General features: G+C 43.5%; 1 protein-coding gene across 1 annotated transcript in view; it reads right to left on the bottom strand.

Annotated features, from left to right (window-relative positions):
• Positions 1-6,235: 6,235 nt before the first annotated feature.
• Positions 6,236-21,214, bottom strand: part of lrrc7 (leucine rich repeat containing 7) — a 30,995-nt gene continuing 16,016 nt past the window's right edge. Inside the window, 13 exon segments of the mRNA XM_028403756.1 lie at positions 6,236-6,334; positions 8,630-8,704; positions 11,782-11,874; positions 12,818-13,065; positions 13,197-13,395; positions 13,516-13,635; positions 14,491-14,658; positions 16,746-16,958; positions 17,996-18,241; positions 18,354-18,713; positions 18,823-19,051; positions 19,125-19,349; positions 19,699-20,199. Coding sequence (XP_028259557.1) covers positions 6,236-6,334; positions 8,630-8,704; positions 11,782-11,874; positions 12,818-13,065; positions 13,197-13,395; positions 13,516-13,635; positions 14,491-14,658; positions 16,746-16,958; positions 17,996-18,241; positions 18,354-18,713; positions 18,823-19,051; positions 19,125-19,349; positions 19,699-20,199 — 2,776 coding nt within the window.

Here is a 21,214-nt window from a genome sequence, read left to right as displayed (position 1 = left end):
ACATCACTTAAGCCTTTGGACCAGCAAAATTCAAAAGCAGGCAAGTTCCCACCTCATTTTTTGTTGATTATTTGTTGCTTTTGTATTTTAGACGGGGTCCGTCGAGCTTAACCTCACCACCCCGTCACGTGGAATTGATAGGGAAAACAGTTTTTATCACTTTTTTTCCAGTATTAATGAAAAGAAGATCATATTTCAAGTTGAAAAGTACATATGCTAAGTTAGCTAGCTGACCACATGGTGAACTGCAGCCATTTAAGGTTGAAATTTACCACCCTGTCACATTTTTTACTGTGAAGGGGTGGTATTACATGCAATCTAAACTAGAAAACTAGTTAATTGGAGCCCACAACCTGTAGGTTAATATGCCATGAATAGGAAAGTTCAATAGCATATATTATTAGTGTTTTTAATTTAATATAATCACTTTTCTTAACTTATCTGTTTTGGTCTTCTCTCTCTCATCCATTCACTCACTAGCTTTTCACAAACTCACTCAACAACACCAATTCATCAATTCATTTTACTCACTACAGAATAATGATAATAATAAAATATTTGCAGATAGAGATGTCTCCATCATGGCATCAAATTTTTATTCTTGCTATTTTATCAATTACTTTAATTTTTTTATCAGAGTTTCAGACACTGTTAATGTCACAACCTGGTTTTTATTTATGGTTTAGTTTTCCTTGTTTTGGGTTTTTAGTTTAATCTGTGTTTCGTTATTGTTATTTCCCTGTTGTTCTAGTGTTTTGTTTAGTTGTGTCTTGTGCTTCCTGTTTTACTTTGATAGTCCTGACCCCCTGTGCATTGTCTGGAGTTTCCTGTGTTTTGGAACGAAACATGGAGCGAAACAAACCCTACATCAGACGAGGCAAACTAGCAAAGACAGAGGGGAAGACACAGACTATATACAAAGGGACCAGGGAAGACAACGAGGCACAGGTGGCACACATTAGGACAGGGCAGGTAATCACACAAGGAGGGAAAACACAGGAAGCAAAACTCCAGACAATGCACAGGGGGTCAGGATTATCAAAGTAAAACAGGAAGCACAAGACACAACTAAACAAAACACTAGAACAACAAGAAAATAACAATAACTAAACACAGATTAAACTAAAAACCCAAAACAAGGAAAACTAAACCATAAATAAACACCAGGTCGTGACAATTAATAGGTTTTGCAATACATTTTTCAATTTTAAATGGCCTACATTTCTCTGTTTTAATTGTTTAATTTAATTGTAATGGTTATTCGAGTAGACTATTTTAATCAAAATAACATAGATACATGAATTTGAATGTTTTTATGATTATTTCCACATTGATACCCATAAGAAATCCACCCCGTCACATGAGTTGCCCCCCCGTCACGTGTGTTACCACTCCGTCACAGTGTAATTTTCTTTAAAAAAATGTGAGAGTGAAATGCTCTATAAATGAATGTGTCATAATGCTCTCACTTCTTGGACTGTTCAAATAAATGCAACGTTCATTTGATAATATATAGTGAAATAGTGTTTTTTGTTTAGAAACTGAAGCTCTGGTCATGTCAAAACCATATTTCAAGACTAAAACTCTTAAAATTAATAAATAATAATTAAATAACAAGACTAAACTTATTAGTATCCTAAAAAAGGACAGTTTACTTATAGGAAAGCATTTGATTTAAAACAACTATTTAATGTATTACAAGTCAAATTGTACACAAATTGTCTGTGACGGGGTGGTGCAAGAATGACCCCCAGGTCTGAATCAAAAGGATAATATAAATAAGGATTATATGCCTGAGGTGGGAAAACACATTTTTCTGAAGGTTTAACATGTCTTTTATAAAGAGGATTTCTAAAAAAAACTCTTAGCCTTGATGAAAATTTTACAAATTGCAAAGTGGAAATGGCACCCGTTTCGTAGAATGACCCAACTCTTGGTATAAACTGTAATCTAATCTGTGATGGCAGTGGTGTGGGATTATGAAGTTCCTCCCCCTGCAATGTAAAGGGAAGAGATGGTTAGTGGGTCAATATACATTGTACAGACAGCTGTATGAGTTAAAAAGCATGAACTAATGTATGCTGCGTGTCGATGTCTGCCTGTGGACAGGGCAGCAGTTGTAGGAACTTCATCAGCACACACATACGCAGGCAGCCGCCGAATGCAGGTCATGGGCTCAGGCTCTGGTATTGTTATCGATCAGGTCACAAGAGCTTATTGACTGCTGGGCTGAGTGAACAAACACATCTCACTCTGTATCTCTTACACACTCACACACTGATTACAGCGCAGCTAATATATGAGCCAGAGAGTGTGTGTGTGTGGGATCAAATTAATGCATGGTTGTGGAAGTCGGCTGCTCACTCTGAACAAAGAAGTGTCATTTTGTCCAAAGCGCTGTGTTAACAAGAGGAACGGGAACAAAGGGACGTCATTCTGCTCATGCCAATGTGTAACAGTGAGTGAGTGTGTGTGTGCAGTGATACCCTCTATTGTTAATTGTTGGCACACACCACAGTAAGCTGGGAGTGTGCAGTGGAGAATGGCACAGTTCAGAAAGTTTAGCCAGAAACACCTGACCTGCTGTGATGCTGTCATATTACAGCTCATTAGTAAGAAGCATCATCCTGGAAGAGAAACACTTTATACAGAAATATCATTAACAGACATCATCAACATCAACATCATTACTGTACTCCATCTACTACACCATATCTACATACTGCACATGTTCGCATATGCATAATGTATACAGTGACAACCACTGGGAAAAATAAACAACATGTTCCTCAATATGATTTTAGTAAACAGACACGATGAATAAATGTGCCCAATAGCTACACTCAGGTTCATGTATCTGCTTAATCTCAGGTAGAAAATGTGTACTTTTAAACCCATTAATTAATCTGACAGCTGAGGTCACAGTTACTTTGAAGCAGATTCACTTCATGACATGACTGTTATAGGGTTAAATATGTCCTTAAATATGATCCTTTCTGTGTGTGAGACCGACAGCTGCTCCCTCTGTGATCCACGGCTCAGATAAGTGTCAGGAGGAGATGAGATGGACGGCGGAGAGGATGAAGAAGAGTCAGGGTGTTACACTAATGGACAGAGAGACGATGATGAGGGGCTCTGCTCGGTTTAACCCACAGAGCAGCCCCTCTCTCTCTCTCTCTCTCCTCCTTCTTCTGGTCTTTAACCCTTCTGTAGCTCCTCTTTTTCTTGCTGCCTTCCTTCACTCCTTCCTTCCTTTCCTTCTCCCCTTCACAGTAGTGCTGCTTCCTTACTTCCTGTCTTCTCTTCATTAGCATGCACTCCTTCCACAGCAGACACACACACACAGAGACAGAGCGCAGTGCACCAGGGGAAGCCCACATTACCAATAGTGACATTTTTATTATTTGTACAATAGAGACTTTAGTACATTATTCAAAACACTTCTTATATACTGAAAAAATGGTACGTCCCAAAGCCCAAAATGGCTCCGGTAGAATCGCTGCACAGCATTTTTTCCATTTTATACATATATTATGATTTTTTTATTTTTTTAGTAAAAACCGTATCTTAAATAGTATGTACAGATAGCGTCTGCAAAATGCATTCTAAACACATGATATATATTATATATACTTCAGCAGTTACATTTCTCCGCATTAATACTCAAAACTTAAAACAAACTGGAAGGATTTCAACTCGCGTGTGCAAATAAATCAAGAAATAAATAGTTCTGTTTAATAATCGCCACTAAAATTCATCCAACTCATTATAACTCCACAGCGCTTCTCTCCTCGGAGGTCAAAGGACTTTTTTGTTTTTTTCTTATTTTGTCGTCACACAACAGAAAAAGCAGCATTCAAGTTTGGGTGTAGGTGTGGGTGTGGGTGTGGGTGTGGGTACTGCAGAAAGCATGAGTACATTCACAATCAATATGAGTCATTTAACAGCTATGTACAGTGGCACCGTCCTCATCTGTTCAGCTCTTAAACACATAGAAAATGACCCTTTTTCTTTTTTTTTTTATATAGTCATATACATATATATATAATATATATTTGTATAACACAAATTCACAATTACAGTAGAAATACAGTTTTGTACAGTTTCTGGATAGTACATGTCTCCAGGTCATACTGTGCGTACTTCCATCCATAACTCTGTTATAAGTGTCGTTATAAAATATCACAATTTCTGAGCAAAGCTAAGGTATATCAATATATTTAGAAAGAATTACCTGAAACATGTCGTAAAAAATAATTATATTATCAAACCTTTTTTTGTCTCTTGTTTCTCATCACAACATCTTTGATATTTCAAACTCTGAACGGCGTCTGGGTGGGGAAGCTGTGGGCGGACCTCTCCCGCCACCGCGTGATTAAGCTGTGCCGAAATCTTATATTAGGAGTGTGGGCACAGAATGGGCGGCACCGCCATGTCCAGTAAAAAAGAAAACGAAATAAATAAATAAATAAAAGAAGCAAAGGTCAGACAGTGGAGAAGATGTCGTTTCGCTCTGGATGAAACAGGAACAGAACAAAAACTCACTGCCCTGAAATGTCTTCAGGACAAACACAGAAGATGACCCCCTCCTTCTCACTCTTACTGTTTTTTCTGTGGTTATATTTCTGTCACCTTAAACACGACCTCTCCAGGTCACACCATCACCCCTGCCACAGCTCCACCAGGAACCTCACATACATCTCTACATATTTCTGCTCTTTTTTATCTTCAAATATTCTCTACATTTACCAACAAAGTTGGCAACTAGCATCTTTTATTTCAGGGTTACACCCTCGTGACACACACCAGATCTCTCCCTGATCGTCTTTAAAGGGAAACTCTGCTGTAGTGCAGACTGACCCGTTAAGACAGTGAAACTGCGTGTTGGCGTCACTGCTGACACTCTCTGTTTGGTGCCGCTTTCCACACGAAGGCCGAAGGGTTGGGACGACCAACGACCCGGCTCTGACTGCATGCAGCTCAGATCAGAGCCACAGAGAGGTAAAGCTGTGGCGTCACCCAGGACTGACAACAGAACGCCAGTCTCACTGAAACTCAGCGTTATGATACATCTTCTAGAGCGCGGGGACGTCTAGAAGCCCACGAACATATGACCGATGATATGAAAGCATGCTGTGACTATAATACAACAGAAAGAGATGCGAGTAGTGGAAGATGGCACATGTATTATTAATGGTGTGATCAGGACCGGGCTTTGCGTGTGTGTGTTCATGTGTGTGGCAGTGTGTGTGTAAACATTTGCATGACTCGCTCAATAGATGGCACTGCAGGACAAGAGAGGCTCAATGGGCTGAGCCTCAGAATATTGCTTTAGCTCTTTTCAGTTGTGCAAGCAACAGTTTTTAAAAACAAAAAAACAAAAATAAAACAAAACCAGTAGCAATGGTGATCTATGAAAAGTGTTTCCTATACAGATAAAATAGTCATATACTTTAGAAAATCATCCGTTTGGAGAAAGGATCCCTGCTGTACGTTCACAGGAGAGGATTCAGAACATAGTTTCTCAACAATAATTATAATAATCATAAAGTTTCAGAGCCGTCTGTTCAGGCCTTCCAATCAGACAGCTGAGTCTCAATGTATGTACACAAGGCAGAAAGTCTTAAGATCAGATTCTGTACACTGGAGGCAATAAAACCCGCAGAAAAGAGCAGAAGACGGCAGAAAAGGAACGAGACGAACAAAACCAGAGAAGAAGAAAAAGAAGAGAAATGAAGAACATGGTGAATGTGCTACACTAAACGAGTCGGTTCAAAAACCACCATGGACAGCAAAACAAAACAAAACAAAACAAAACAAAACAAAGGCAGCAGAGGGACCAAAAACAGCCCAAAACCAGCCAACGAAAACAAACTGCCTGAATATCCATAGAATCCAAACTGCAGCAGCCCTGTGGGGGACTCAGAGCGTCGAGTCTTCTTGTGTTCCGTCCGGCCGTCGATCAGATCCCTGACCGCCGCTGGACAGAAGAGCCCATATGTTTCCTATATGGTACGTTTGGCACTGGTTATTTGCCTTTGGTCCAGCAATAGGCAAATAAATAGTCTGTGTGCTCCCCTAAAAAGGTTAAAAAAAGAAAAATGGCGGCTCATTTGTCAGTTCCACAAGCCTCCAGCGGAGGGCAGGTGGGGTGGCGTGGGATGGCGATGAGCAGAGAAGCGTTGTTGTTGTTGTTTGTTTTGTTTGTTTGTAATAAAAACCTTTTTTTTTGTTTTTAGTCTCTCAGAACCACCAAGTCCACCGTCCGCTGGAAACTCTTCAGCAGAGAGACGGCTGTCTCGTGCTCCATGTGTAAAAAACTATGTCCGTTAGCCTGCAAGGCAAACACGCAGCACAGTCAACAGCATGTGTGTGTGTGTGTGTGTAAAGGTGTGTGTGTGTGTGCGCTGCAGTTTTTTTTTCCATTCACATGTCAATGTGTGAGTGTGTTGTGGAGGGATGGAGGGTCACTGCCATCATTATCTCAGTAACACATCACTGTGTGGGAAAAGAGAGAGAGGAGGAGGAGCTACACAGTCATGCTGTAGAAAGAGAAGGGGTAGAGACAAAAAAGGGCGTTTAGATGAGGCCGTCCAGCTAAAGTGTACATCTGTGGAGAGAAGGTGCAGGGGGGAGAGAGGGGGTGGAAGGAATGAGACATGAGGGGGGGTTAAAGGTAGGGTAGGAGATTTTGAAAACTCAGTGAGAGTCGGCCAGATTTGGAAAGTAAACACACGCCCCTTTCTCTCGGAGCTCACCCCGAAGCCACGCCTCCCAATCACATGGACGCGCATCACCTGAAGACGAGCTGCGGTCTGTGACTTCGGCCATCATGCACGTACCTCTCTGGTGCGCGCAGAGCAGGAAGAGAGTGACAACCAGCCAATACTCTGTGCAGGGTCCACCCGGAGGATTGGCTGATGTTTTTAGTGTTTTATAGCTTCCACAGATGATTCATATTCTTCGTTTTAATGTGAAACTGCCGAACTAATTGGTTGCTATCGGATTGTGAAGAGAAGTTACACTAATTTAACAAAAAGTGCATCAGAATGAAATCTCCTCCCCGACCTTTAAATCTGTTTGAGAAACACTTTCATGGGGCTGGACTCCAATATTTGACTCTTTGTTTGTTTTGTCAGATATTTGTTGTTGTTGTTAAAATGAGGTTGCAGTTGTGTAGAAATATACTGCACACCATCTCTACACCAACATCCTGCAGACTCACACCACAGAAGGAAGTTAAACAAAAACAGTGCGCGATGCTGGAACTAAGTATTTGTACTTCTTTACTGTACTTAAGTAAATGTCCTACACATTTACTTAAGTACTCATACTTACAGAGCATACTTCAGACTTTTACTCCATTACTTTTAGCAGCTGTTATCTGTACTTTCTACTCCACTAAATTTCTACAATGTTTGTCGTTACTGGTTTTATGAACAGTTTCTCCAAAAATGTCTCCTCGATCTACACAAAAATATGGATTGTGTCTCTGAATTTTACACCAATCATGTGGCTCTATCAGTTCCAATGATAGCAGAGCTGGTGTTTGGCAGCAGCACCGCCTTTCTCCTACCCGTCACCTTCACTCCGCTGACTCCAACTTTCTTTACCCCATCACAACAAAGCACCGCACCTAGGGGGATCAAGCCTTTTCTGCCCTGTTTGTAAAGCTTCTTTGAGTGTCCCAAAAAGTGCTATATAAGTTTGATGTATTATAGCCCTATTTAACGCTAGGCATTGTTAATTTTTTTGAAACGCACATGGGAAAATTTGGCACACATATGTATCACAAAAAAAGTCTTTATCAGCGTGACAACTTTTAATACTTTAAGTACATTTAAAAGTACTTTAGACTTTCACTTAAGTAAGATTGTTGATGTAGCACTTCTACTTTTATTTAAGTATATATTTTTCTGGGTAATTGTACTTTTACTTAAGCTGGGGCCCGTCTCAGCTGTCAGTGGGTTAATGGTGGGGTACACCTCCAGATAGGGCTAACTCACAGAGACCAGAACCCTTCACACTCTAACCTGCGTCCATTTAAAGTCCCTGATCAAGCTAACATGCACGTCTGCACATGTAAGAGGAAGCTCTCACACACACACTCTAATACTAATATACATCTGCAAATATCAGTCATCATATAAGTCCGGACAGTTGTACTAATGTGCACCAGTGTTTCAGAGTAGTAACACTTATGAACCATTAGGTTCTGCCTGAATGTTCCATAAAACTGTCCCACATCAGTACAGGTGACATATTGATTCAGGCTACTCCAGTCTGTGTGGGAGCTGTAGTTTATCGGTGTTATCGGCTTATAATAAAAGAGAGGTTAGAGTATGGGGGGGGGTCATGCTTGATTTCTGAATGATACACACACTGAGGCAGAACACACAGCAGGACGATGTGGAACCAGCAAATAGTTTAGTGTTAGTATGTCCTCAGTAGTAACACACACACACACACACACACACACACACACACACAGATAAAGTGTAGGAGACTTTCTAATCCTGCTGAGTGTCCTGCCTCGCTGTATGGGAAACATGGAGGATGATGGAGGGCGAGATGCTCTCTGATATCTGTCCCATTGGATGGTGAGTGGGAGTGAGAGGGGGGGGGTTACCTGCAGTATCTTGTCTCCGGGCTGCAGGGAGGAGGCGGCGGGCCCGTCATGCTGTACCCTAGTAACAAAGATACCCTATAAGTCAAAATGATACATCGTTAGGACAACACAGGGACACGATGGTTTAGAATCTTTGCCTTTCTCATTCTCATCTCAGCATCCCCCACCCCCAAAAAAATATTATGTTTCTGCGGCCAGTTACATAATGTGTTCTCTTCAAACTAAAATTTGGAGAGGCATTCAAATGATGCAAATAGTTAATTGATCAATAAACTTGAATGTATTTCATGATGTCAGGACTTTAAAGTACTTTTATTAGGTTATTATTAGCAGCTGAGTAAGACGTGCCTCCCAAAATACAAAATGTATTGTTTGGTATTTGTACAGATAAATAGAATAGACATCAACTCAGAAAGAGAGGAAAATAGATATACAGTAAATATATATAAATATAGGATAAGAATATGGGAAGAGGAATGGGTGTAGGGTGGGTTCTGACTAGGGGAAAGGAGTAGGCATAGAAGGGAGCGCAGAAGAAATTTCATCCCCCGTTTTTTCCCTCAGTAACCCAAGGCAGAGATTGTAAAAACACCAACATCTTTTCACCCAGAGCTGAAAGATGTTTTTTTTTTTGTGACACAGAGTGTGAGACGATGCAGCTGTATCGACGGTTCAACAGACTGTTGAACACACAATAGTGAGCTGGACAGATAAAAACGTGCTTAAGAGAGAAGTGACACCGGGAATGATGTAGTAGTGACGGTGCAGCAGCACCTGCATACTACAGTCTGAGAGTGAATGCAGGAACACACACATATATACTGCATGTTAGGAGGATTAGTCAGGTTACTATACATGTATACAGTGAGCCTCATATGTTATTCTTAATATGTCCAATTATTATGAGTTTGATCTCATATGGAGCTCACTGCAAATTAGGAATAGTAGCAGCTGAAATTGCATTAGTCACAACATTTTACGCACTATGAAGCAGTTGCACACAAAGCTGCTGTGAAAATCTTTCATCTTCAAATTTCGTTTTTTTTTCTTCTACAGACGGGAGCATAATATTAGCAGTGAGGGGCACAAAAGGAAAATATTGAAGATGAGATTTTAGCAGTGCAGCGGTAACACTCACGCTATCACTGACAGCTCCGTGTGCAACAACAGCGTGTCTAACAACAACAGGAACAGAATATTGGATTTTCAAACGTTCACGAACAAGATCTGAGGGAGAGTAAAAAAAAAAAAAAAAAATCCATGTTCTGATCCTTAAAAACCCTCATCGTCTGTTCTTAAACCCAGCCTGAAAGGCTAATTCATCAAAGCCTGGGGTTCTTCCCAGTCCGGTCAATAAAAGACACTGAGTCACAGTCGCAGAGTCCTAATTAGCCAGGAGTGAAACTGACCCGGTGGCTTAGAGGGACTCAGCTCGTCTTTTAAGTCAAAACTTAGAGGATCATTGTTATTTCTTTGTAGACACCTGATAATGACTTCTGAAGGGCTTTTACAAAGGAAATCATCAGGGGATCTAAAGCTGGACTAAAAGTGCAGGGTGAGAAAGAAACTTTCTCCTAAAAGCTGCGCCGAGTTACATTTTACACAGAAAATTTACTTATTTTCGATGTTACATACCACTGATTATTAACAGCAGTACACTATATGGTTGGTACTGTATGTTCCTCCAGCCCTGATCAATCAAAACATCAGTGCAACTGACAAACGGACCACCAGGGGGAGCCCCAGCCCTGTCTAACAGCCATGGCTGTTAGCGGTAGTAGCAGCAGCGGCGGCAGCTCTTGGGGTGGATCAAAGCCATAGATGTATAATTTAGTAGTCAAGCTGTTTTCAAATACAGTCGCTTTTTTTAACTATTTAAAGTCTGAGTCAGTGTGTGAGTGTCTTATCTCACCAAAATAATCACATGTGATTAAACATCTGATAAAACAGGGAAGCTACATTTAGCTAAAAGTCTCACAGTGAACAGGGTCGGAGAACGAGAACTGCTGATACTGTCACTCTGACAGCAGCTGGACAGTCCACATTTCAGGTGAGCATGTTGCATATTTACAAAAAAAATCCTTGACCCCATGTTTAAACTCTTAAACATGACCTGGATGAATGAGAGCATCCACATATTTACATTAAAATCCTACATAACTCAAAAAAAAGCTGCGTCTCTGGGATTTGATAAAGCGACAGTATGTGTGGTTAACATCAATTCGACTCTAAAGTAGAACTTTTCACCGTGTCCTTGAGGACCTGGTGCATTAGCTCATGTACGACATTTAGCGAAATCCTTCGAAAAACTGTTCATCTGCATTGACTCCACTTGCTGCCAGTGTAATTCAGCATTAATAATGGACAAACTGCAGCTGCTGGAAGCCGTATGGATACAAGCGGAGCAGGGAACTGATAAAAAAACTGCACGAGTCAGCAACTGCATCACCAGCTGTCTGCTCAAAAGTAAAAGTTAAATGATGAATTGACAGTTTCTGTGTAATCACTCTACACCCACAGCTTAAATAAACTTCTCTCACGTGGGCTGTAACGGAGGCAGAATGTTTAAAGGACTTTTCTATTTATAGAGCCGCTGTCTCGTCAGAATAACATTCAGCGAAAACTGTCATACTTCCCATCCCTAGATCAAAGTGTTGAACATCTAAAATCACCCACGGTGTCCCAGAACTAAGCAGCCTTCCTAAAATAGCTGTCAGAGCTCTTGCGAGCAGCCTCGCTCCTTTAGACTGACTATAGCAGCATGTTTCTAGGACAGAGTGCCATGTGCAGCAGGCCTGGGGGATCTGTGGCCCCAACAGGCTCTCTTAGTGCAAGGCACACAACTGACAGCTTCAGTCAAACTCACAAGTAGGAATGATGAAAGAGTCTGGCATTTCTGGCAATGTTTAGGTCTGCTGACACAAACGGCAAGAGTCACACTAATCCCGTCACACCTGAGGTTTCTTTAACCCTCAGCTAAAATGGCGTTTTCTTCAATCCAGACTCAAAGTTGACCAAGTCAACTGCTGCCCCGCACTCAGACAGACAGAAAGACGAAACACTACAGTAACGAGCAGCAGTTTCCATGGCAACTCTGAGGTAAAAGCCACCAGGAGCCTGTGATTGGCTGGCAGGGCCGGGTCGGGTCGTACCATGTCGGAGGGTTTGAAGGGGTTCCCCTGGCCGCTGATGCCACCAGAGATACTGAAACCAAGACCAGGGTTCTTCTCTATTCTCACACACAACTAGAGAGAGAGAGAAAAAGAGCGAGGAGAAAGAAGAAAAAACAGAAAAGAACAGAACTGAAAGTGAAATACAAAGATCGTGAGACAGGCATACAGTACAAACAGGCAAAGAGTGCTTTCATGTGGCGTGTAACACGTTTTTGGCAGCTATATTGGAGGTCCTCATCTCTCTGGCAGCGACGACTGAGCTGCAAATATCCTAGTCAGATTTGTTCTATTTGGCATAATGGAAATCATCGCATACTAGGAGAGAGAAGGAAAACAAAACCCCCTCAGGAAGATCAGCTGATCCGGCTGGTGTGAATGGCTTCATGTTCCTACCTAAACTAGTACAGTAAGCTCCATCTGTGAAGTGCTTCAGATTTAGAACGACACCTCCGTGAATTTTTCTGGATCTGTCGCGGCACAGACTGTGGCTGCTAGGTAGCTAAAATACCTTCGGATGCCCCAGTTAGCTTCACATACTGCCTCCTTCATTGGACTGCTTATCTGAGCCCATCAAAGTCCACTTCTCAACAACTGAGCCACAGTTGAGGAATATATTCCTGAAAAGAGTCTTTCTGACCTCAATGCTACATAATTCAACCACAACCCTTTTTTTTCAAATAGACCTCCAATACAGCATGAGATGTGGTGTCTGCAGGCAGCCAGGTGCACAGACAGACAGACAGACACACAGACAGACAGACAGACTGACAGACAGACAGACAGACAGACAGACAGACAGACAGACAGACACACAGACAGACAGACAGACTGACAGACAGACAGACAGACAGACAGACTGACAGACAGACAGACAGACTGACAGACAGACAGACAGACAGACTGACAGACAGACAGACAGACTGACAGACTGACAGACAGACAGACAGACAGACAGACTGACAGACAGACAGACAGACTGACAGACTGACAGACTGACAGACAGACAGACTGATACCTGCTCCTGGAAACCGTCCGTGCTCTTCTGGCCTTTGGTCTGCAGCAGGCAGCGGGCGCTCTGAGGCCGTGGGTTGGTGTGGGTCATGATAGCCTGGTTGCTATGGACCATGCCCTGGTTACCATGGTACTGGGGGTTGGTAACGGGCTGGTGGGAGGTATGGGGGTTGTACTGTGGTTGGTTCCCCGATTGAGAAATGGCCATAGGCAGGCCGGAACTCGAGTAAGCCTGGCCCGGAGCGGGAAGGGCTGTATGAGCAAAAGAGGGCAGTAGTAAGTATATTAGGCTAACAAATGATATTGGTAGCCCAGCTGCAAAATGAATGGATCTGTACATGCACAGATGAACCTTGTTTTGTGTTTATCTTGCAACCATTTACCCTGCATGTTGCCTTGGTACTGCCCTGAAGGAACCACAGACAGGGGCATCCCAGGTTGGTACTGACCCCCCTTGTTCATCATCCCATCATAGCCCTGCTGCACAACCACACGGTGAGGTGTGGTGGCTGAGGAGGAGGAGGTGGAAGTGACGATCATGGTGTTGTGGGACTGGTGGGAAGGATTGTGGGAATGGCCGCCCTGTGTAAAGAAGAAGACAAACACATCAGCTTTTTACCAAACACCGTGTCATGTCACACTCTGTGGGCAGACCGTGTTAAACAGACCGGAAACAGAGATCAGATGGGACCGGTTACGCACCTTTTTCATGAGGTTGTCAGGCGGGACGTCCCTCCTGCCGAGTGAGTAGGGAACCCACTGGTTGCTCCCTGACACCCCCTCCTGGTCATTGTCCAGCATGGCAGCCTGCTGAGAGGGGGTCTGAGAAACACAGAAAAAAAAGGAGGAATCATTAGTGAAAATGAACAGCTGTCATTTTGATTCACGTTTTCATCCTTTGACCCATTTGTTATGTGTATGAACAGGGCTTAGAAAGTAACTTTAGGTGAAGTTGTGTAGCGCAGCCTGGTCTCGTGCATGTGAGTGCTGCAGGGATGGTATATTTTTGTAGGGCAACGCAGCAGTTTTAGCAAGATGAAAGCCTGAAAACACACCTGAAGCAAAAAGCTTCAGACTTCTACTGTATTAAATGATGTCTTTTGTGGTGTTTTCTTTGTGACGCAAAATAAAACATGAAACCTTCCTGAGCCTGTGTTAACCACAGGTCCTACCTTAGGTCATTTTACTCCCTGCCGAGACTGATTTTAGCTGTGTTTAAGATGTTACTCCACAAATGTTTCTGTATTTCTTACATCTCTACTGTCTAACGTCACTTCTTAACTGAGCCCCTATCAAATGACCCTGATGTGTCAAGAGCCAAAAAGTGACAAATGGTTTGGAAAAAAAAATGTTGTTTTAGAACCATCTAAGAGTGTTTCCACTCTAAACCTGTGACTGTGGCACAGCTGTCGACGGCAAGGACAATCTGTTCACACTGCACTTATACATTAAGAAAGATTGATGAGATCAAACAGCCACACAAAGGTGCGCTCACTTCAAAGATACACAATTTAGTTCTATTCATTTAAATCATAATAGCAGTAATGGCAGTCAGCCTAAGGATAGTTCATGGTAGCTATATTTGGTTGAGAAGGCTGCAACTCTCTGTAATTACCTATGTATTCAGTAACAACAGCAGAAGCAGGGGTTGTTTGTTGTTCTCACAGGGATACTCACAGCGTTAGCAGACGGAGGAGGAGGTAGTGGCAGCCAGCGGCCAGCAGGGGGCTCATGCTTAGTGTTATTGTAAAGGTTAAAGTTCAAAGTGCTGCTGCGCCCCTGGCCGTGACCCCCGCCCTGACAGAGCATGCCCAGCGTGAGCGTGTTGTGCTTTAGGACACCACTCTGATTGGAGAAGACAACATCACACGACATGGGTGAATGTGGGTGGGGGTGGGGGTGGGGGGAATTGGGGAGTGGGGGCGGAGCCAACACAGCAGGCTGCAGCGTGGCGACAACACACTGTGAGCTCCACAAACAAATAAACAAACAAACATAAACAATTACACTGATAAAACAACAACAACAACAGTGCCGAGTTGCTGAAAGCACAGAGAAATGTTAGCTAGTGATCGGTCAGTACACACAAAACATCATGTCATACAATCAACAACAGGTGGATCAATTCATTCCAGCATCGTCGTGTAAGTCTGTTACTGAAACATATGTGTGTTAAACCCTCCTAAATGTCAGGGCCAGCTTTTGTTGCTTTTGTTTTGGCATCATGTGACAGGCTAAGAGGCTCAGACGACATATCAAAGAGATAACTGAGATCTCTAAGAGATTCTGCATGTTAATCAAAGACTGTGGGCTCCAGACCTCCTCCCTACCATGTCTGATTGTCCTGTCTGTTCAGGCTCCGGTTCAAAATAATTAGTCTGACATTTCGGTAAATATGCTCATTTGCTTTCTTGCTGAGAGTTTGATGAGAGGACTGATAGCACTCTCATGTCATTGTGATGAAGCTGGAGATATGAATGCCAGAAACGAAGTAAAATAATCTGTTTACCAGCAGCTGTAGAACTCTCTGATTAATGTATGTTATGTTGTTTCTTCATAGGTTGCTAAGTTTTTTTTCAGTCTTTGTATAAAAGGCATAAAGTGCTTGTTTAAAGTGCATCAGAATCATAGACTGTATATAACTATGGATGGTTTCTGAAGACACAGTGTTGGCAGCATCACTGTCCACCCGATACATGTGAATCAGCACCTGCTTGGTAGTCTTCATTGATCTTAAAATACTCAAATGGACTCACTTTTGGAGCACACCCCCAGAGGCTGCAGAGGGAACTGCAGCATGTTGTGGCATAATATCGTCTCTAGGTGCTTTCCTTTTTCACTTACGTTGGACTACAAAGGCAGAGAAGAGGCTACATTGACTCACTAGTATAATAAAAGGGTGTTCTGCAGTAAATACAGCATAAAGTAACATATGGAGTTATGACTTTTTTTGGGTTTAAAGGTCGGGTAGGAGATTTCATTCTGATGCACTTTTTGTTAAATTAGTGTAACTTCTCTTTACAATCCGATAGCAACCAATTAGTTCGGCAGTTTCACATTAAAACGAAGAATATGAATCATCTGTGGAAGCTATAAAACACTAAAAACATCAGCCAATCCTCCGGGTGGACCCTGCACGGAGTATTGGCTGGTTGTCACTCTCTTCCTGCTCTGCGCGCACCAGAGAGGTACGTGCATGATGGCCGAAGTCACAGATCGCAGCTCGTCTTCAGGTAATGCTCGTCCATGTGATTGGGAGGCGTGGCTTCGGGGTGAGCTCCGAGAGAAAGGGGCGTGTGTTTACTTTCCAAATCTGGCTGACTCTCACTGAGTTTTTTAAAATCTCCTACCCTACCTTTAAATGTTTTCTACTTTGGGAGTTAACAGTCTTACAGATTGCTCCTTTAAAGTGAAATATTAAGCTTATTGTTTTCTTGCTCCCAGTTTAAGTTGAGCTATAGTTGAATATTTAGTGCACATGTGAAATCAATCAATTTTATTATTTAACTTTTAGCAAGAAAGCAGATAAGATCGATTACCATGACAACTATTCCTTCTTCCTGTGCCAAAAAACACACCAGAGCCTCCTCATTATATCCTGAACAGGTGATTGTGTTGATGTTGAAGATCTTTATTTATTTAGTCTGTGACTTTTCCTTTCACAGTTTTTTAAGATGATTTCTCAAAATGCTGATTTTTGCACATTTCAGGAAATGTGATCTTTACACCACACATCTAGTAGTGAGTGTGCAGTGCAGAGTGTGGAGTGGACACACATGCAGCCGGACACAAATCTGGTCACCCTTACAACACAGACTTACACAGATACAGACAGGGAGGGCCTGTGAATGCTGTGTGTGGGAGTGTGTGTGTGTGTGTGTGTGTGTGTGTGTGTGTGTTGTGTGTAGTGTGCCCGCAAAGCACCGACGTACCCGGTCCAATCGCTTGGCTTCTATGTGCCGGAGTAGCTGTTGCCTCCAGTCGGCGGGCATCTTGGATGTGATGTCTTCGGGTTTCTGTGGTACCACAGGTCTTACTTTGATAGTGTCCTCGGGTGGTTTTTCAGGGCAGGTGGCGAGGGTGTAGTCAGGCGGCATCTTCTCCAGCAGGGCGGCCATGGTGGGTCGAGCCGAAACCGGGCGGGCCTGGGGGATAAGAAGGGGGGATAATATGTTTTATGATCCATAACAGACAAATGAACAAAGTTAACAACTAGTGGTTAGTAGAACATTTAGCAGCTGAAAAGCTAAATGTTTCCTGGAGACATGGCGTAAATCAAAGATAATAAGAGCATGGTACATATAATTAATTAAATGATAAATCAGAGCATGAGAGAAGGCTAACTTATGCAATGAGTGTCTAAAAAAGCAACAACTTGACATAAGTTGTCAGTATCATGACGTTTTATGGAATATTAGATTATCAGGCAGATACTGGCAGCAATGCAAACATAATAACATGCATTAAGAAATGGTTAATTATTCTAAATGACAAATTAAACCTCCAACTTTAAGCTCTCGGTAAACGTAGCAGGAATAAAACCGCAGCCTTGAATCCTGTGTACAATAACTTTCCTCCCTGTGCTCTGCTCCTTCATGCTGAAAGGTGCCAGATGAAGCGCCTTGCGCATCTAATCGGTATTCTGCTGGACACTTCCCTGTGGCTATTTTTAGGAAAGTCTGGCTTGAGGCAAACCCAGAACATCCTGAAGGGGATTATTTATGGACATGGGATTGCCTTGGGAGCTGGGATACAGCTGAGGCAAAGGACACCTGCGACACTCCGCTTAGTCTGCTGCTACAACAACCCGGACCCTTGTAATTGGTGGAAAATCGAGGGGATAAAAATGCTGTAACCCCGAATTTGCACACCTCTGTGATTAAGTAGGACATTTGTCGGTGTGTTCCAAGTATTATTCATTTAAAGGCGACTTGAGTAAAGCCAGTGGTTCTGTGAGTGTGAGCACACCCCTCTTGACGAGGTAAATCTGTCTTAATAATGCTGGTTACCTTATGCTCTGGAAACCTGTGATAGACATTGGCAGATTAATCAACAATAAAAATATCTGCTTTAACTCTAACATGATCATCACACTTTCATAAAGTTTCAACAATGAACACAACACAAAGACACACATTTATTAGCTTACATCGGTAGCTCTGGTGATAGACAGACGGTCTACCTGAGATACTCCATAGGTCTCAGTGCTGTAACTCCTGGCAGACAGGGGGCGACGCTGAGTCAGGCTCTTAGTCGGATAGCCAATCATGGGCTTCTTCTGTTCCTGGTAAGTGGGGTAGTCATCGTCGTAGCGACCGTTTCTCTTGTTGTGCAGCATCTGACTCTGAGTGTCGGCCATGTTGCTGAGAGCAGAGTGATCCATGGGGGTGGAGTAAGCTGTAGCCCGACTGTAGAGAGGTGGGTCCATCTTGAAGGATGGATGAGAAGACAGGGCGGGTTCAGGTACGATTCATCGTGTTGTAAGCTTCATAAAAATGCACTTAAATGCTCAGGATGGAAATTCTGCTAACAGCTCCTACCTGCTGTCTGTACTGAGCTTCCTGCAGCGCCTCCTGCTGGGCTTCATGAACTCGGCGGAACAAAGCGAGCTCTGTAGAGCTCACCAGTGAATCTGCTCTCCTCAGGAACCCTGGTCTGGAGCGCTGTGATGGGATTGGCTGCTGCTGTTGTTGTTGCTGGCTGGGCAGGCCATCCTGATTGATCGGTGATTGGGGGAAGGAAAACATCTCCAGCGGTGGATATGCGCGGTACCGTGGGCTCACAAGCTCCTTGGGTAACGTCTTCCCTGGCTGATTCATGTACTCCAAAGCCTTCGATGAGTGGTTGGCATAATCGGGTGTGTTTGGGAAAGGGGGAGGGACCCTGCGATCCATGGTCACCTGATTGATTAGACCGATTACCAGTACGATTTATCAAATTGTCATCAAACTTAAAAAAATGCTGCATACATTTTTACATGTACTATGTGAGTGTGAAAATGGCAGAAACCTGGGGGTTGTAGTTCTGGTCGAAGTGGTAGGCCTTCTGTGGGATGGCAGGTTTTTGGTTCTGTCCCGGATGATTGTGGTTGCCGTGACCCGGGAAGCCCATCTCATCATCTAACATGGGAGCGGACTGTGACCGCGCCATGCTGGTCTGCTCCATAGAACCGGGCAGCTCCTGACGATCCAAACTAGTCTGCTGCTCGATGGACGAGCTGTAGCTGTCCATGGGAATACTGCGGGGACAGAGATGCAGCAGGTGTAGCTTCTCCATCTGACCCGCTGGCTTGAGATAAGAACAACACTTACCTGTAGACTTTGTAGGAACCAATGTCAATCTCATCTATGCTCTGCGACTTCTTAAATTTGGATCTCGTCTCTTTCATCATGGGGGACAGGCGGTCTGAGCTTTTACTCATCACCACGGTCACCTTGTTCCCCCCACTGACACTTAGCTGATCCTTCCTGTTCGGCTCCCCCTGATTGTCATGGTACGTCCAGCTGCCGGGTAAAGGCCCCGTGTTTTGTTCCAGCCTTGAAGAGGGGGAAAGAAACCCAAGAAATGAGTCTTTTATTGAAAAAACGAGCACTGTAGCAGCATGGTAATAATGGGAGCAGGGAACAAGGACAGGTGAAACAGTGTCATCATAGCCTAATCACCAGACTGAGCCATTTTATGTCTACTCTATTATTCATTCTGTTTGAGCAGCTGACAAAATGTGTCTGGTGATTCAGAGGTCTGGAGCCAGGTTACTGTTGATAATAATGAGGACAGAAGAGAAGACGTTCAGCAGCTTCCACAGTGGAAACTGCGCCTTAGGATAAATGGTACAAATGCTGCTATAAATGACACATATTATCTCTCTGAGCGCCTGTCAGTTACCTTGGGTCCAAGTCCTTGCGGTCTGGGTTGGGGCTGGAGGAGGGCGTCAGGTCTAGCTTGGAGGGAAAAGCGGTTCTGTCTTCCAGCGGGCTTGGAGTCCTGGTCCAGTTCTGCCAAGGGTTTTGTGGAGGATGCCCGGAGGATTGCAAGTCATTGTCGGGGTTGGATCGTTGGTTGCCGTGGAAGGGGAGCGTCTGGGTGTCCAGCTCCAAGGGAACCCCTACGATCCGCTCCTGCCTGAGGAGGGGGCGGCGGCCGTGCGTCGACTGGCTGCGGGGTTTGGAGCCCAGCGGCGGGTTTCCCTGACTTGTGGAGGACGACTGAGGGTCAAGAGGAGACTCCTCTGCGTCAAAACCTGTGTTGTCGTAGTGAGGGGCCTCAGCCCAGTCAAAAGGCTCGCTGAGGGGACGCCGGTCCCCGCGCTGCTGCAGGGTTCCTGATGGAGGGGTTTCTCTCAGCAGGGGCTTGGAGTCGATGGGCTTAGGGAACGACTGGGCGAGTCTGCAAAGTCAAACAATATTAGGTGTTAATTAAAACTGTAGAAAACATTAAGTGTTCCGCTCGCTTGTTATGGATTTTATTTAAAGCACAGCCAGTGGGCACCATGAGCGAGTCTCTCTCCGTCTCTCTGACATCTTTCTTAAACATAAATCAGGCCAAAACAATGTTTGTAGTAATTAATGTTTCTGAGAGCATAAGCAGAATATATTAGTGCCTTCAGACTCCCTCACTTGTGGTTTGCACCAGTGCACAGCCAAAAGAACAGAAAAGTGTGCAGATTGTGATCCGTACCTCACCCCGGGCCGTGCGAAATGACAACTTTAATGTCAAAAAATACCAAAGCGAGCTTCCACTCTGCAGGGGATCCGCAGAAAACCAAGAAACACGGCAAGCGTAAAGACGAGGGGTTTGATTTAGCATTATCAGAGGCTACTTTTCCACCGATGGAGCACACTGAAAAACGTTCTGCTTTGAAGGCTGTGGTGTCCAAAAGCACTACAGATTCATCAGGGTCCAGTCCTGCTGTCAGATTTCACATTATTGGAATCTAATCACATTTTCAATGATTGTTCCATATCTTTCAACAAAACAATTTGCCACACAGAGGTAACAGAAAGAACTGTCAGGCAATATGTCAGTGTCAGACATTCTAATGCTCAAATATCATTCCTGGCATCTAATCTTATCAGCATAATTGAGACTGTTCTGTCAAACATATGGCGGGCATCTAAGCTGAAGTGTTTATTGTTGTTTATGGCTGCAACATTTCTGATTGGAACATTTCTGATATTCATGTTTAATTCCAAACCTGTCAAACGTCACTGTAAGTGCTATGCAATCTGAGTAATAACTTCAGCAAACCTCCTGATTTGCCTCTTTTTATGCATGTGTGTAAACCACCCCCCCCCCCCTTCTTTGCTGTAACATTACTGAAGCTGGAAGCACTTTGAAGCCGAACGGGAATGAGAATCCTGAACAGAATTCTGCAGCATCCTAATGAGTCTCTCTGTCTCTG

Source organism: Parambassis ranga, chromosome 4 (genome assembly GCF_900634625.1).
Source record: "Parambassis ranga chromosome 4, fParRan2.1, whole genome shotgun sequence".
Taxonomy (NCBI): domain Eukaryota; kingdom Metazoa; phylum Chordata; class Actinopteri; family Ambassidae; genus Parambassis; species Parambassis ranga.
Note: the sequence above shows the minus strand (reverse complement) of the source record. Positions and strands in the feature narration are given on the sequence as shown.